The sequence below is a fragment of the Onychostruthus taczanowskii genome, unplaced genomic scaffold, assembly GCF_017590055.1.
Source record: "Onychostruthus taczanowskii isolate IOZ18803 unplaced genomic scaffold, ASM1759005v1 scaffold58, whole genome shotgun sequence".
In the NCBI taxonomy this organism is placed as follows: Eukaryota; Metazoa; Chordata; class Aves; order Passeriformes; family Passeridae; genus Onychostruthus; species Onychostruthus taczanowskii.
The window spans coordinates 4836974-4854080 of NW_024503457.1; the positions used below are offsets into that span (position 1 = coordinate 4836974).

The 17107-nt window shown below is 38.8% G+C and overlaps 1 protein-coding gene across 3 annotated transcripts in view; it reads right to left on the reverse strand.

Moving 5' to 3' along the window:
• The window catches only part of LOC121343225 (E3 SUMO-protein ligase RanBP2-like), a 33591-nt gene that overhangs the window by 2263 nt on the left and 14221 nt on the right, over nt 1-17107 (reverse strand). Inside the window, exons 20-29 of one of the 3 annotated variants that reach the window (XM_041418206.1) lie at nt 12584-16970; nt 11595-11672; nt 6798-6962; nt 5370-5462; nt 4319-4512; nt 3691-3919; nt 3118-3216; nt 2811-2953; nt 1010-1283; nt 559-893 (exon numbers count right to left, since the gene is read on the reverse strand). In XM_041418206.1, the coding sequence (XP_041274140.1) occupies nt 559-893; nt 1010-1283; nt 2811-2953; nt 3118-3216; nt 3691-3919; nt 4319-4512; nt 5370-5462; nt 6798-6962; nt 11595-11672; nt 12584-16970 (5997 nt within the window). Of the gene's footprint in view, nt 1-558; nt 894-1009; nt 1284-2810; nt 2954-3117; nt 3217-3690; nt 3920-4318; nt 4516-5369; nt 5463-6797; nt 6963-11594; nt 11673-12583; nt 16971-17107 lie in introns of all 3 variants that reach the window. The other 2 variants (XM_041418205.1, XM_041418207.1) reach the window with 2 other exon arrangements.

Genomic DNA, 17107 nt, shown 5'->3' on the forward strand with positions numbered 1-17107 from the left:
CACTGCATGATAACTGATCTAGAAGACTTGTTTTAGATTGAAACCTAACATCTGTGATAGCTGAAACATCAGCTGTAAAATGCACATTATTTGAAATATAAAGTGTACTTTAAAGTCTGAGAGAAGCCTGGAAAGTAAGTGTTCTCAACAGGTAAGCATACAAAAGTTCTCATCTGAAGAGAGAGAAGGATGAAAGGTAGTTTTGGGAACACCTACTTTCCTTGGTGTCCCTGTTCAGCAACATGCCTCCTGTTCATTGTAAGAGGATTCCCCCTCCCTCTATTTTTTTTTTCTTTCACCCTGACATGATAGTACTAAGAAACACTGAAGCATGAGGCCACAGGTAGACACAGGTGAAAAGCATCTTAGGGTAGGTGGCATGTACTGCTTGCACCATTTCTCATCTCCTTGTTGGAAAAGGACAGATGAGACTATCCTGCACAGCGGATCCATGCTGCCAACAAGAATGTGCTACTCTGTAGAAGTACGTTTTTGAAGTGCCATTGTCAGTCAAGATGTATCTCATTCTCCCAGTGAAGAGTCCACCTTAACACTTACCTGACACACAAAGTCTGTGACTATTCTGTGAAAGCGGGAGTTCTTGAATCCAAATCCTTTCTCTCCTGTGCACAGGGCTCTGAAATTTTCAGCAGTTCGAGGTACAATATTTGCAAACAGCTCCATGGTTATGTGTCCTAAAGGTTCATCATCAGCAGAAACTTCAAAATACACAACAGGGTTGGTGTCCTTTGACAGTCCTGCTGCCAGAGATAAGGGCCCCTTCTGTAGTTCTGACAAGCTTAGCTGGCATTCTTCAAACATCTTCTTGAAAGAATTGGCCATTTCTTGGCTTTTAAATCTGACTGCAAATTGCTCTATTTTTACTTCACCATCTGAAAATAAATCCAAGAAGGTCTGTTTAGTTTAATCTTGTAATAATCTCCAGGGAAAAACAACACACAAACTACAGACCACCTAGAAAAAACAAAGACCACCTGAAAAAACTCACCAGCATAATCTGTGGCTGTCCAAATGAAAGCATTGTTTGATGTATCAGAGGGCACTAAGTTCATTTCTTTGGTGATAACATGGTTTGCACAGACTTTAAGAACTTGGTCTCTTCTCATTAGGACTCGATAGTATTTCTTCTGTGTATGGAAGAGTATTTTGATCTCTCCAACACCACGCTCTTTCCACTGAGTAACATCCCTGTCCCATCTGTAAAGTTTTGCCCTCTCCTTGAAGAGAATTTCTTCATCTTCTTCTCCAGATTTTACCTCCACCTAAAAAACAGCACAGTAGACTGAGAACCTGTGATTTCCTACAAAGATATTAAATAGTTATTGCATATACTTCTGAAGATTCTGACATATTACAGTGGAAAATTATTCAGTGTGTTCTTTTCACCAACACCCCATTCATCACACCAAAACAGGTAAAACATTTTAAGAGCCCAAGAAATTCCACTATTTAAGAACAATTACAGCACTGCAATCCTCCTTCACCATGCTACAGGTAGTCGTGGTGGGTGTCTGTTGGTTTTGCTTTGGGAGTGCTTTACTTGCTTGGGTTTTGGTGGGATTTTCTTTATGGTTTATGGAGGTTTTTTTTCTTTTAACAAAAACCCAAGACTTTGGGACAAACCAAGTGTTCTGGCAAGTTTCCCAAGTTTTCGGTTTGCTGAATGATGTGCACACTGAGAAGTGAAGACAAAGTACTGTTACAATTCCAGGAGTTATCTTTAGCACATTGTAAGAATTTGATATTTGCATTTGAACAGAATAAACACCAAATATACAAAACTTCGGCATGACAGCTCTATCTCCACCTCACTTTATGTATGCATTTACTGGCCTCTACTCTTCATTTTATTTAGCACTCCTCCAAAGATATTGAACACTTGAGAGAACTGGAGAAATGTGTGACAAAATACTATTTGTGAAACTGAAAAAGGGAAGCAGAGAAGAAAAGCATCATAGAAGTCATAATGTGACAAACAGATGAGCAACGGCACACCAAATTTTCAAGAAGGAAGCTGAAGGCACATTACAAAATAGATCAGACCAGCTGTTCAAATTGAAGGACACCACATACAGTTCCTATGTACTCTATTTGCCTTGCTCAATAACTTTACTAACCTGTACTTAAATTTTATTATTTATAGAAAGGTCAGACAATATGATGATATCATCAAAAGAGTCTGAAATGGTTACTAGGCTAAAAAACAAATCCAAGACATGAATAACTGTGTGAAGTCTCAGTAAGTTATAAGGCTACCTTGAATGTTGAAGGCTCTCCTACTTCCTGAAAAGCCGTTTATTTTCAAACTAAAAAAGTTAGTTCCTTAACTTTTAGGTGATGTTAATTGTACATCTTTTTGCTTAGTGTTTCTAGGAATCTCTTGCCTAGCTTAAAGATTCTTAGTTGGCATGGCTTTCACAGAACTGAATCTACAGGTCACTGATACAGAGCCATAGCTGAGTTGTATAAGCACTAGCAGTTATTCAGCTCCCGTTCCTGATTTTCAGCTGTGCTATATAAATGGTTTAGCTTTTACAAGCTATGTGTACAAATTTCCATCCTCATCAACTCTCAGTTAAGTCAAAGAAATTACTTGAAGAATTTAACTGAGGCACCAGACACCTCCCCAGGGCTATGATGTACTAGGACTTAAAACAACATGTGCTTCAACATGCAGAACGAGGCACAACAACATAGAAAGCAAAGCTAGTTAAGTAAAACATTTTAAAGCTTGCTGTGTTAGCAGAGATGCTTATCTTAATGTTGTTATATTCCAGAAGTCATCTTACCTCTGGTAAGGACACAATTGGCTCAAAGTGGATATCATCACTATGTACTACCTCATCATCACTACCACCTTCATCCTCATCTGCTTTACGGGTGGTATCTCCAAACACAGCTGCTCCTGTATTTGCCCATTTGAAGTTTTTATCTACAATTAAGAGAGTGACATTTTAAACTCATGTAGTTTTTCTTCCTGACAAAAACTTGCAAAAAACTTGTTTCTAATGATCAGCAGAAATTTTGTGCGCAAGAGGTATATTGTATGAAGCAAAAGTCCAGCTGAAGTTTGTCTCAGATACTAGCTGAACTCACCTTTTGAGCCAAAAGCAAAGTCTTCAGAACTTTTGGATGCCAGATCTGCAAATGACAGGCCTGCAGTATTGCCAAAACCAAACGAGATGATTCTGTTTTCTATCAAATAAAAAGGAGAAAGTCAAAGATTTCTCTCTACTTTCTAAAAGAAAATACATTTATGCAGTCACAAGAATAAACTGGAGAACTGTCTACAGTATTTTTTCGTCCCAATAAATTTAAAATTTGAACGACACTCGTCGTAATGATCATCTACTATGTTTGGAAAATGGGCCCAAGACTCAGTTTCAGCATACTACTTATATGCCACTCCACAGAGCTCATGTGGTATTTAACAGTAAACTAATGAAAGTACATCGTATTTAAATTACACAATAGACACTAGCATTGGTTTGTTGTAGCAAAATTGAACTCAAAATTTGGTATGTACACATTTTTACCAGACTAGTGCCTATGTTTCTAATTCAGTATTGGTACTACCTCTCCCCAAGACAGCAACTATGCTAGGTTAACTGATCCACAGGAAAGCATTGTTTCCTACAAAAAAACCTCAGCATATACCCCCGATCTTACCTTGTGTTGACTCTGAACCATCTGAATCACTCTTTTTAGTTGACAAATCTACAGGTTTGTCTTCAGCTCGTGATAAGGTCTGTGATACTTGCACAGTTTCTGTGGTGGAATGTGATTCTTCACTGCTGGTACCAGACTGGACAAGTACTGTCACCTCGTCTTTTGATGGAGTGGGGATTTCTTCCTTACTGGTACAGACTAAGTCACTTGAGCTTGCAACTTCACTCTCCTGCAATTAATCAAAAAAGTAATGTAATATGTAAATAAGTTAGAAGACCTTAGGATTCCAACCTCCTCCCCAGGAGTCTAAGAACAGTTCTTATAGAAAAATAAAGAACACCAAGAAAAACTGCTGTAAGCTTTCTGAAGTTTTTCATTACTGTTAACCCATAAGGATGTTAACTTGTCAAGAGACCGAAGTATCTTTGAAATAGTCTGTTTTCAAAACACTACTATAATTTCCTGAAATCAAATCTCCTATGTTGGCATACACTTGAGGCACTGCTACAAAAAAACCTCAGTTTTTCCCCACTGGATGTTTTAGTTCTAAAACTGTACTGTCTTACACATATATGAAGTAATTGTACAAGTTTAATAACAAGAAGTTGAGTAAAGATTTAGCTCTTACTTTAATTTCTTGAATTTTAGCTTCTGACTTTAAGTCTTCCACACGGTCACCTTTGGTATCAGTACTGACACCACAAACAGATGCAGAAGGAACCTGCAGAGCTTTTGTTTCATCTTTCTCCTCAGGAGCTGGCTTCTTTTCCAAAGTAGCAGCACATTCTCTTTCCTTGTTGAATTCACTTTTCTTTGCAAGGCCTGCTGTAAAGAATTAATGGAAAATAGCTGAAATAATTTTTAGCCCTGACATCATAAATTAACCTCATAATAGCCAGATCAACTTGAAGACAGATTTCCTGAGCTTCACAGACAGCGTTACTGTTTAAATAGTGGAAGTGAAGACTAACCTAACCTGGAGTGACTAGAATTGAAAATACATAATCTGTGGTTTTTTACTGTTATCAGGGAATTTCCATGCAATGATGGAAATTTCATCATGCAGCTGCCACTATTAATGACTTCCTTCAGTATCTTCAGTATCTCCTCATATTTCAGATGGATCAGTCCTTCTAGCACATATCCTCAAAGAAACCCCAAACTTTACTTCTAGAAGTACCCACCTTCGAGTAATGTAACACTGCAGTCTGAGACACAGACAGACATCAGCAAGTTGTCTACACCTGTATTTTTAGTATAGAGACCAAATAGCATATTTTAGAGTGAACATTAACTCACAAGCTTCAATTAGTAACTGCAGAAGTAGCAAGTATTCAAAGATGTAGACAACTTTCTCTTGAGCAGTAATATGCCAAGCTGAATTTTTCAAATTTTTCATATTCAGAAGGAGCTCAAGATAGGAAGAGACTTTGATATTCTTGTTTAGAGATCACCTAGAATGTACATTTCTCTTTGAGGTACCCCTTACTGCTAACCAGCAGTTTAACATACTGAGCTTAACTCTGTACGTTGAGATGCAGATTTTCTGCACCCACCATCTCTGCTTCTAAAAGTCATCCCAGGAAACATAAAATTAACCTCTGCCCATGTGTCCTTCAGATTCAAGAGTTTATGTTTCAGTACATGAAGCACAATAATTAAAATTTCTTAACACATACCTTTTATGGGACCTTGGCCTTTCTTTTTCTCTTCTGAATCACTGGGATAGAGTCTCCCATTAAGTTTCTTAACAGCTGTTTCATAGTCTTCATCTTAAACACAGGAAAAAAAGAGTAAGTTCTCAGGCACACTCTTGGTCAGAGAAGTCTGTTAAGCCCTTCCCTCACAAGGCTAGCAGGCATATGAAATTTTTGCTTATATTTTAAGAGTTACACAAGTCAACAAGTAAGCTGTCACTTCCAGTTTTGCTTACATGTGCTCCAGAGTGTGTTAACACTTTTTCTCAGCCTAGATTGCTACAGATACATGGCACAGGTTTTGCTTTTAGGAAACTTATTTCTTACTGAGTGATTTTACTAAGACTACCACCAAACAGATTTGGGAAAGAAGACTGAAGATTTTTTACATAAAAACTTGCTAGCTCAAGGCGGAAGGGGGCTTGTCTTCTCCCATTTTCTGCTGAATACAGTATTTGAGAACTTCCATTTTAAGTATTTTCTGCTGAATAAATAAATCTTAATTGCGTGCAGTAAGGTTTGTCAAAGTAAGTTCACTAATAGTATTAGGAATTTGCTTTAGAAGAAAAATAACTCATTACTATAGCACTTAGGGAACCTTAGACTGTTTTTAATAGAAAATGCTTCCTATTCATCTCAAAATACTTACTAAAGCAGGTCTCTTGCTCAAATACCTCTTACCTAAACATATGCCTTGGTAATGATGTCAGCACCCATAATACACCAAACAAATACCCTTTAGTCACTCCTGGGCCTCCGCTGTACTATTCTATTTTGGAGACTTGAGTGTACATCTTTGGCTATAAGGACACTGACATGATTACTTGTCACTGGCCCACACAAAAATATTTCAGTGGTTCTAACAGTGTTAACTGAGTATCTCAAGTTGGAAGGATCACGAACTGCAGCTCCCTGCTCCTTGCAGGACTACCTAAAACCAAGCCATATGACAAAGTGCATCACCCAGATGTTGCTTGGCCTCTGATGGGTGTGTTGCTCTAACTGCTGTCATGGGGAGCCTGTTCCAGGGCCTGACCACCCTCTCAAAGAAAAACTTTTTCCTAATCTGAAGTTCCCTGACAGCTTCACTCCATTTCCTTGTGTCCTATAGTTGAGCAGCAGGAAGAGGAGATCAGCACCTCCTCCTCTGCTGATCCCTTGAGGAAGTTTTGGACTGTGATGAGGTCACCCCTGAGCCTTATCTTCTCCCACCTGAACAAACCAAGTGACCTCAGCCATTCCCCCTGATTCTGGAACTCAAGGCTGTTCACCTTGGTCACCCTCCAACAGCCTGATATCCTTCTTACACAGAACTGCACACAGCACTCAAGGTGGGGCTGCACCAGTGCAGTGTATTACACCCTTTCCCCACAAAAAGGCAGTAGAAATACAAATTTTGGCATTCCTTACCATCATCCTCGTCACTCACATATCCAGGCTTATTCTTGTAACAGAAGAATGTTGAAGGGAGCTTGAGGAAGTCAGCAAGAGCTCTCTGTTCAGGGGTAGGTGTTAACTCGTAAACTATTACAACTTCATCAGATGGAACATCCTCTGACACTGTGGTCTTCTCAGCTTTTTTACAGAAATTGAACAAACAATTAAAACTGAATAATTTCAGAACCGGAAATAACATTAACCCCACGTTATTACAGAACTGAATTAATTCTAAGGGCCTACATATTTTCTGCTGATAGATAGGAAAGAAAAATCAAACTTACAGGATTCAAGGACAGAACAGCAAAACTTACATACTGTTCTATTGTTTTTGGAATTCAAGCATTAAAACAAAACATGGCTGCATCTCTATATTATTAAAAGAATTGCTTAAGTAAGTCCTCATGTCAAATAAGAGACAGCTACAAAGAAGAGTGACAGAGGTGACAAATAGAGATAAATAAGCAAACTTCAGGCCTGAAAAAAAGTGAAGTTATGAACAACAATCTGTTCAAGCAACTGAATAGAACTCATTTCAGATTACTTATAGGATAGCTGAGCTTTTTATTAGCTAACAATAAATTTCCATAATAGCTGTTGCTGAAACTTTGATTGTTACAAAAGTAAGGTAATTCTTAGTTCCACTATCAAACAACCAAAACCATTGCTTTCAGCCTATTTAACTAGCTTTTGCAGCACGGAAATATCACCATCAGTTAGATTTTTCCTTCTCACCTTCAACATTAATTTATTCCTTCCACCAGTATTGAGAACAATCCATGATCAGTGCAAAGGTTAAAAGCGAAAGTAAAGCCTAGAGCAAACTTCAGATAAAATATATGGCTGCAAGACAGCTTTGGAAACAAGTATTTGAGTTTATTATGAGAGAATGGAAGCAAAGAGAGAGGATATAGCAATTTAAACCTTAGATATGGTTGGGTTGGGGTTCTGGTTGTTTAGGTTGTGTTGTTTTGAGAAGGGGAATTTGGAGATAAAGGGCTAAGAAATAAACCTGTAAATTATTTTTAAGAATTACCCCATAAGCACATCAACGGCCACAACAGCTGTTTCTAAGAACAAAATAATTGCTTTAGTACCTCAGCCTATTTGCTAATAGCCTATTATCTGTTCTCCAGATGTAATTTAGTCAGTATCTGAAGGGTGGTCTCAACATCTTGCTGAGTTTTTCATTAAAAAAAATAATTTTCTATGTCTGTGGCACAGTGTAATCAGAGGAAACCTAAATATCCATCTAGAAACCAGTACCCAGCAGAAAAGTAGTACCCAGTTCCTGAAAAACATTCATTTTTCTCATCATCCAATTTAACTTATCATTGCAAAAGGAGAAAAGGACATAGAAAACATGTTTACAGACATGTCCTTTGATCCTCTGAGACAACCAACACATTAAAATAAGTCTGCTTATTAAAAGCAGTTTTCTTTATTTTTTACTTAATCATCCAGTAGATTAAGAAGAGCATAAAGTAAAGTAACAGCAAAATCCCAAGTACCGATTCAAACTTGTATTTTTTCGCAGTATTACTTCTTCAGTCTTTGCCTCACCTTTGTTTACAAGTTGATCATTTCAGGCATTTATACACCAGAGCTACAAAGTAACTCAAACCCATCACCAGCACTCTCCTAGACTAATTCTTTTTGCTCAGATTTTTAGATCTCAGTAAGTTCTCTGAGCCTGCAGAAAGTATGTGTAGGGTAAAATTCCTGAATAGCAAATTTCTAAGTTTATATCACAACTGCAAGACATACATGTTTTCATACACCTTCTCAGAATCCTGTCCAAAAACTCAGCCACCCCAGCTGGTTTAAGGATTAGAAGTACATCTAGTACTGTGTTATGAAGATACGCAGATATCCTGCATATTACTGTGTGTTTTATTCTTTCCAGTTAGTTAAGCAAGTGTCTTAATTGGACTCAGTTTGCATCAAGTTTACCTGAGGTTTAAGTGTGGAACATTTAGTTCTACAACAAGAAGCAGCTTTTCTTAGGATCACAAAATTTTCAAAAATGTATCTTTGAATATAACAAAACACTTCTTTCAAGTCAGGTAGATGGTAAAAAGTATGTGCTTTCTTTAATTTGAGCTAGAAAACTAGCTAGAAGCCATGGCAACAAATACACTGTTCCAGTGTTTTTACCACACTCTTTGCTTATCAGGTTTGACAGCATTTAAAAAGAGTTATCATACAGTCTCTCTCAGTACCCTTTGGGCAAAATAGCTGAGTAAGAGAAATACATTTAAGGTCACTTCAGATTAGTCAATAGGTAAAGTTCTCACTGAACCTGATCCACCAAACACTGGAATAATATTCTAGTGTTCCAAACATCTACTCAAAATGATAAAAGACTTCAACAACAAAGATCACTGTGACAAACACCTTAAATATTTATCTTCACAGACAGCCATGAAACAAAACCACCACACATAGATACAACGTATTCTAAAAAGACCTGGTTTTGGGATAACAGATTACTAACAATTGCGCAGATTTTTTCACCCGGAGTAGAATATGGAAGAAACAAAATTCAGGACAATATCATGCACAACAGCTCTTTTCAATGCTGTACTGTATTTTCACTTTTGATTGAACTGACATTAAATCTCTAGCTAGTCACAATACTGATATTGCCCCTCATGTATTGACCAATGAATATCTTCTGAATATAAGAGGAAAGCACCAGTTTAAAAACCCTAAAGCATGTAACAGGTACAGGTACAGTACAGGTACAGTAGCCTGCAACTGACACAACTCAAACTTGTAAAGCACTGGTGTGGTTTAAGTCCAGCTGGCAATGAAGTGCCACAGAGCTGCTGGCTCACATCCTGAAACCTGGTGGAATGGGGAGGAGAATCACATGTAAAATTCGTAGGTGAAGATAAGAACAGTTTAGAAACTGAAACAGAAGTGACATATAATAAATAATATTAAAATGAAAAAGTAAAACTCAAGGAAAAACAAGTGAGGCACAATATAGCTGCTCACCACCTGCTGACCAATGCCAGACTCCATTCCCACACTCCTACTGGCCCCTCTTCCAGATAACTCCACCAGTTTATAAACTGGACATGATGTTCTATGGTGTGGAATATCTCTTTAGCCACTTTGAGCTCCAGCAAAGCTCCCTCCCAGCTTTTATTTGTGTACCTCCTCAATGGCACAGCATGACACAAAAAAAAAAAAGTGCTTGACTTGGGATAAGCACTGCTTAGCAGCAACCACAACATCAGTGTATAATCAGCACTGTTCTCACACCGAGTCCAAAACCCAGCACTGTGTCAGCTACTGAGAAAAAATTAACTTTATCCCAGCCAAAACTAGAATAAGAACTTACAAGAAGTTTATGACCTGACCTGAGAAAAACGTAAATGCGTGGAGGTGCAGAACCACTGAGGTTAAATTTCTTTTAGATTTTTTTCTAGCACAGCTCAGGAGCCACTCCCCAAAAGAAGTTCCCCATAAAAAACATTCCTATCATATTTGTATTGGATAGGCTTGAAAACCTAATTTAGGAAGGACTTCTCAAAATCCTTTACTATTAAGTCAGGGCTCAAAGACCAAAAAGTTACACTGAAGGCAATTATTAACTGTAAACAAATCACTAAAAATATAATCATACCCTAATTATTAGAAAAGTAGAAGTGAAGAACAGTCTTAAGTACCAGAAAGGCTTATTTTGTTTGTATTTAAAATACATCCCCCCCTGCCATATGCCCCAATATAAAACCACGATCAATTTGTGGTAGAAAAAGTTCTTGCTTGTGCGCATTGGCGCAGAATGATTCATCGCTCCACATTACGGACACTGTATATGAAAACAGAACTGAATTGTTCATACACTCCATCCACACAGATGCTTAAAACACAGAGCAAGTGACTTTAGGTTATGTATACAGAACAGGAATTCAATGTTCAAGTAAAAACAGCTTATCAAGTGATATTTTGACACTTTGAAACAATGTAAGACACTAATACTGGAAGACTCTTATGCAGACTAAAAGTTTGTTATTTAAAATTAAAATACTTTTAAAACCGTGCAAGTTGAGCATGCTTACAGCAAGCATACTTGCAAGCAGCACACTGGTAGTAACACATAATCAAACTATAAGCTGTAACAGTTTTGTCTACAGGGTCTGAATGTAAACAAATTGGTTATAAATGGGCAGAAGTTTTCTAACCAGCTAAAGTAGACTTCAGATTATACATGAAGGTGGCTCTCACTTCTGTGCACTCTTTCTTTATAAAAGCACAGCAGTTAACACTGACAACTGGGAAACTGAAGAGAACATTTCCACAGAGGCTAAATACATTCAAGTTCTTTACTGAATAAGCTGTCTCAAGATCTTCAGACTATTTCATCGACACAGAGATTCCACATCAGGCACCACAAGACATTCTCTGAAAACAAAAATGTAACTTCTCTAGAAAAATGGAATTTAAGAGATCCAGTGTGCACGCATAGTAAAACTGTGATGAAAGAAGTGCAGGGCACATATCCTCAAAAAATAAGGCAAACAGAAGCCAAAAGCTTAAACAGTGCCATCCATTGTGCTGGCTCATGTAAACATACAAAGGGCTAGAGACATTCTTTAACAGGACAAATTGAGTAGTCAGACACACAATTTCAAGTACTCTCCTTCAGCATGCATGTTAATTATAAGGATTACTGAGCCAGCTGCTTTGACCCAGCTGGGTTATTGTCCATGCCTGCTAGAGTGTTTTTATCACACATTCAGTGCAGTGTGTAAATACCTTTACTATCAGGTTGCATGGAGGATGTGCTTGTCCAAAAGGCCATTGGATTAGATTTAAAGAGGCTAAAATTAAATCCTAAAAAAATAAATTGTTGGTATAGAAGTGTTTACCTGGAATTTTAAAAGGATAGAACAGACTTATCTATGTTCTCCAAGTATTCCATAGTCATATTTTGCAGCAGGAAATTTCATCTGTTTCTACAGAAGCTTATCCAACTCATGTGAATGCACTGCAGCTACCATCTTCTGCCATGTCACTTTACTACACTTAAGTTAATAAAGAGACAGGATGTGTTCATAATTCTGAGATATCCCATCCTTCTCACAAAGACACTTCAGCACATTACAGAGCTCCTGTAAGGTTATAGCCACAGCTTCTACCTGTGCAACTTTTCCAGGCTCTAAGAGAAACCATACAACTGAGTATGGCACCACAATCTCTTCTCAGGCTAAGGAAGCAGGCTGACATCTGATGTTAAGCTGCACAACCAAAATTGAAGAGGCCAGTATTTAACACTTGAAACAAAGGTATAGACAAGTTTTACAATACCCATCTACTTAATTATGGGAATAATGCAAATTTTAGCTGAAGCATACATCTGATGTTCTCACACTTGGCCACTCAGAGCAAAGGCCCAGGTACATACAACATCAACTACCTATTTAAGTCCCAAGAGCGAATCCACAAATTCTTTGAGCATTTAAATCAAAGATTCAGATGCAGCACTTCAGAGTTTAAGCTCTCTACCTGAAAACTCTGTTCTCAGTAAACAAATTTCCATCCTTCATCATACATTTTCATTTTTATTTGAAAATTAATATTATGACTTAAAATTACCTTCTTTAGTTGAACCTCTGGAGAACATGTGGATACCTGCATCAAAACTGAAAGAAACTATCTACTCTCAAGAGAATAAATAATGAATAGCAGAGAGCTGACTGCTTAGTAAGTTGCATACTTGAATAAATTACTAGTAAAACTCATACCTTTTTCCAGAATTCTAAATGAGAAGTTAGACGGTCCATCTTGTGATGAAGCTGGCAAGTTGTCTACCTTGCTGTCTACAGGCTTCTGAGTAGCACTTGAGATTTTTGGTGGTTCAGAGACTTCTGGCTCTTTCTGTGCTGTGTTCTGAGATGCTGGAATATGGCCTTCACTCTTTCTTGGGGGATTAAAACTGAAGCCAAAGAGAGAACCAGTGGCTGAAGTATTTCCAAATGTGAATGTCTTTGACTTTTCATTACTGAAAATGCTCTTGACAGATTCAGACCCAAATACAAACTTTGGAGGAGAAACAACTGCTTTTGTTGGTGTTTCAGAAGTATTTGACACCTCTGCAGCCTCTACAGTTGCCTCAGAAGTATCATCACCATGGCTGACATCAGTTCTTTCTCTGGTTGTTTCTTCTAGCACAGCTACAGCATTTTTACCACATGGAGATTCCTTTGGTGTATTGGCACGAGAAGAAAGAGGTGTTATCAGTGTCTCTCTCTCTTGGGCATGCTTTGCTTCATCAAATATTTGCTTAAATGAGTCTGCAACATCTTGCAGCTTGAACCGTACAGCCAGAAGTTCTACTTTTCTTTCCCCATCTGCAAAGTCACATGCAGTCCATACCCAGGCTCTGTCAGATCCTTTCATTTGTTGTAGATTCGTATCTGGTGTTATCCTGTGATTGGCACAGAGTTTTAGTACCTGGTCCCTTCTCATTACTATACGAACTTGTTTGTTGTCATAGTTCTGCAATATCTTGATATCCCCAATCCCTCTCTCCTTCCATTGATTTGCATCTTTGTCATATCTGTATAGTTTGGCTCTATGGCTGAAGACAACTTGCTCATTTTCCTCACCACTGGTCACTTCCACAAGATCAGGCAGAGGTACCACAGGTTCAAAGTACTGTCCATCTCTTTCCTCTTCTTGAGTAACATCAGAATCTTCATCTGTGCCTACTGATGTTCTACTCTGATTCTGTTTGGCAGGAGATTTGGATGGGCTCAAAGCAGATTTAAAGCTGAAACTAAAACCAGTGGTAGACTCTCCAAATCTAAACAGATTTTTCCTTACAGGGCTACTTGCAAGAGGTGATGCATATACAGAACTACTTACACTATCATCTAATGCTTCTTCACGCAAGTCATAGTTATCCCACTCCAGAGTAGGGCCTGTACTTTCAGCATGTGGCTTTATAACCAAATCAGAAGTACTGCTGGTACAAACAGGGTTTGTACCAGCACCACTTTCCTCTTCTGACAGTTTCATTTTGTCATCTGTCAGAAAAGTTTTGAGATCTTTTAAGCCACACTTCATTTCTTCTGCTCTCTGTATAAGCTGAGCTGTCCTACCTGTATCAACAAGTTTATGGGGTGTCTGCAGTGGTATATCTAGTAGTAGCCTCTGACATTCTTCAAACTTTTGTTTGAACTCCTCAGCCTGCTCTGGTGTCTTGAATTTTGCTGCCAGATGTTCCAACTTTGCATCACCATCAGAAAAGTCATTGGCCATCCACATCCATGCTTTGTCTGAGCCAGACAGCTGTTTCAAGTTCATTGTTGTCGTTATCCAGTGATTCGCACACACCTTCAGTACTTGCTCACGCCGCATCAATATTCTTACTTTGCCATTAACTTCGTTTTTAAGAATCTTCAGAATGCCCACCCCACGTTCCTTCCACTGGCTTGTTTCTGGATCAAACCTGAACAGCTTTACTCTCTGTGAGTATAACACTTTCTCATCTTCCTCTCCTGTAAATGGCTCTACTTTTTCAGGCATCTGAACTATAGGTTCAAAATGGATATCATCACTGTCCTCCGTCTTATACACATCATCATCCTTCTCACCAAGGTCAGCAGATGTGTTTGCTTTCTGATCTGTTTTAGAATTTTGTGAAGAAAACAACTTTTCACCTGCACCTGAAAAGCCTTTGAAGTTAGGGTCCTTTTTGCCAAATTGAAAGCCTTCCCTAGGAGTACTTTTTGCAAGCTCAGCAAAAGTAGAAGTGCTGCTGTTTTGCCCAAAAACAAAGTCAATTTTCTCCTTGTCTGCTGTTTCCTGAAATTGGAATCCAGTTCCACTGTCTGAAGGCAATTCCTTTTTGTCTTTTTCATCAACGCTTTTTAAGAAACCAGTTGTATGTTCTTTGGATGGCTCATCTTTCTTACTGGTATTTTTACTAGACTCCTGTATCCCAAATTTAAATCCACCTGCAGGCATTTGCATTGAAAAGCTAAATCCTTCCTTCGCAGACTTTGCTTCAGTATCAGAAGAAATCTGAAATGTAAATGGTGGTGTCTTGCCTTGCTCAAGACCAAACTTAAAGCCTGTTCCCAACTGTCCTCCATCAAGTTCAGGCAATTTACTTTTCAAGCCAAAAGCAGGAGTTGGCAAAGTATCACCAGTTGGCTTAGCAGATGGATTCGGCGTTTCGCAGGCTACGCAGGCTAGCGAAGAACCCTCATTCCTCACGAGACAAGTACTACAATCCCACTGACCTTCCTTTTTAGCAAAAAGCCCTTCAAATCCATTTTTCTGCGGCTTACTTGTATCAGCAATGGAACCAAGCCCCAGAGCAGCAGATGCCTGAACAGAAGGTGTGGATGTATTTGGTTGATTTTGAGGTTTTGGACTCTGACAGGAGCAACAGTTCACATCTTCTGCTTCATTTTGGGTTTGGCATACAGAGCAGTCCCACTGACCTTCCTTTTTAGCAAAAGGAGAGCCAAATTTGTCCTGCACTGTGTTACCACTTGGTTTCAAACTTGCATAGCCAGTCATAGGGGTGCTGTGTGTTTGCCACATACCTGGATTTGGACTTTCACATGATACACAATTCTTTACACTTGCTTCATTTGGAACTAAACATACTTTACACTCCCATTGGTCCTTCTTCAAGAGATGCTGCCCAAACCCACCAAACCCACCAGAAGAACAGGCTTGCTGAGCATCCTTCCCAAATGAAATGGTAGTGCTAGATGCAGTGGATGTAGCTGTAAGGGTGCCTTTGCTGTCAGGTTCACTGCTTGTTCCATCTTTTAGAAACTGAAAGCCCAAGTTCATGGTCCCAGAAGTGGTTCTGTTGGGCTCCTTGGTGTCTTGATTTGCTGTTTCTTTTGCAGTCCCACTGCTCTGAGCCACAGACGTGTCAGCATTTGATCCCAAGGATTTTAAAATATTCTGTGCTTCCTCAAACTTTTTTTTGAAAAGCATTGCTTCTTCAGGTGTTTTAAATCTAATTGCAAGCTGTTCTGGTTTTGGCAATTCATCTGCGTAGTCTAAAGCATGCCATACAAATGACTTATCCGATGCAGCATTTGGAGTTAATTTCATATCAGTATTTATGTAGTGATTTGCACAGATTTTCAGCACTTGGTCCCGTCTCATTAAGAGACGAAATTTGCCAGATACTTTATGTTTCAGTATTTTCACATTTCCAATACCCCTTTCTTTCCATTCTTTAGATTCTGCATCAAAACGAAAGAGCTTGGCTCTGTTGCAGAAGAATTCTTCTTCATCTTCCTCACCTGTCTTTACTTCAATCTTATCAGGAAGTGGCACCACAGGATCAAAATGAGGACCATCATCATCCTCATCTCCACCATGGGTGCTTCCTCCTTCTGTTTCATGACTTCTATTGGCCAAATCTGAATTTGAAGCCATAAATACAGGCTTACTTGACTCTTGAACACTAAATGTATCACTCTTCTCAAAACCCACATTTTTGTGTACATTTTGTCCGGTGTTTTCTCGGAGAGACATGCCTGGAACATGTTTATTGCTAAAATTGAAGACATTTCTTGAACTGTTTGTGGGATCGCTAACTGGCTTTTGATCAACGTATCTATCATCCTGTAAAGGTTTGTCAGATGTTAGAAGATCCAAGAGGCTTTCTTTACTATTAAAAGGTGCATTAAGGGGCTGTGGTGCAACTTGAGGGGGAGAAGAAAAAGTGAAGTCCCCATCATTAGACTTGAAGTTAGGTTTAAATTTAAAAGTTGTTGGCTGACTTGGCTGTGCTGGTGTTGACAGAGGTGGTTTTGATCCTTCTGCTGTTCCTGGCTGTCCAAATTTAGGCATTGCTTTTGGTTCTGCAGGCTTTAAGGTGGGTGGCGTGACTGAACGGTTGGTGAAATACCCCGGTTTAGGCAGTGTTGGATTGGTGCTTGCCTGTGGAACACTGTAGTTGTAATAGTCATCAGCAGTACGAGGAGAAATGAGTGTAGTCCCAGGAGAATCAAAACGTAGAGGCGGGCCATACATTTCTTGGGAAAACATACAACCAGAAGTGTTCTGCAGAGGTGGCGTATGCATGGGTGGTGGTTGATAGGAATATATATGTGGCTGAGGCGTAAGTCGGTTCATGCCATAGACAGGAGGCTAAAGAAAAAGCAGAAAACAAAGTGCTCTGCTTATTATGGACAAAATGTTACTGATTTTGTAAGATTGTTACAAGGGCTGAAGCCCATGTAACAGGTACTCTTAAAAGAAAGGCAGGCTTTCAACTTTAAACCTAA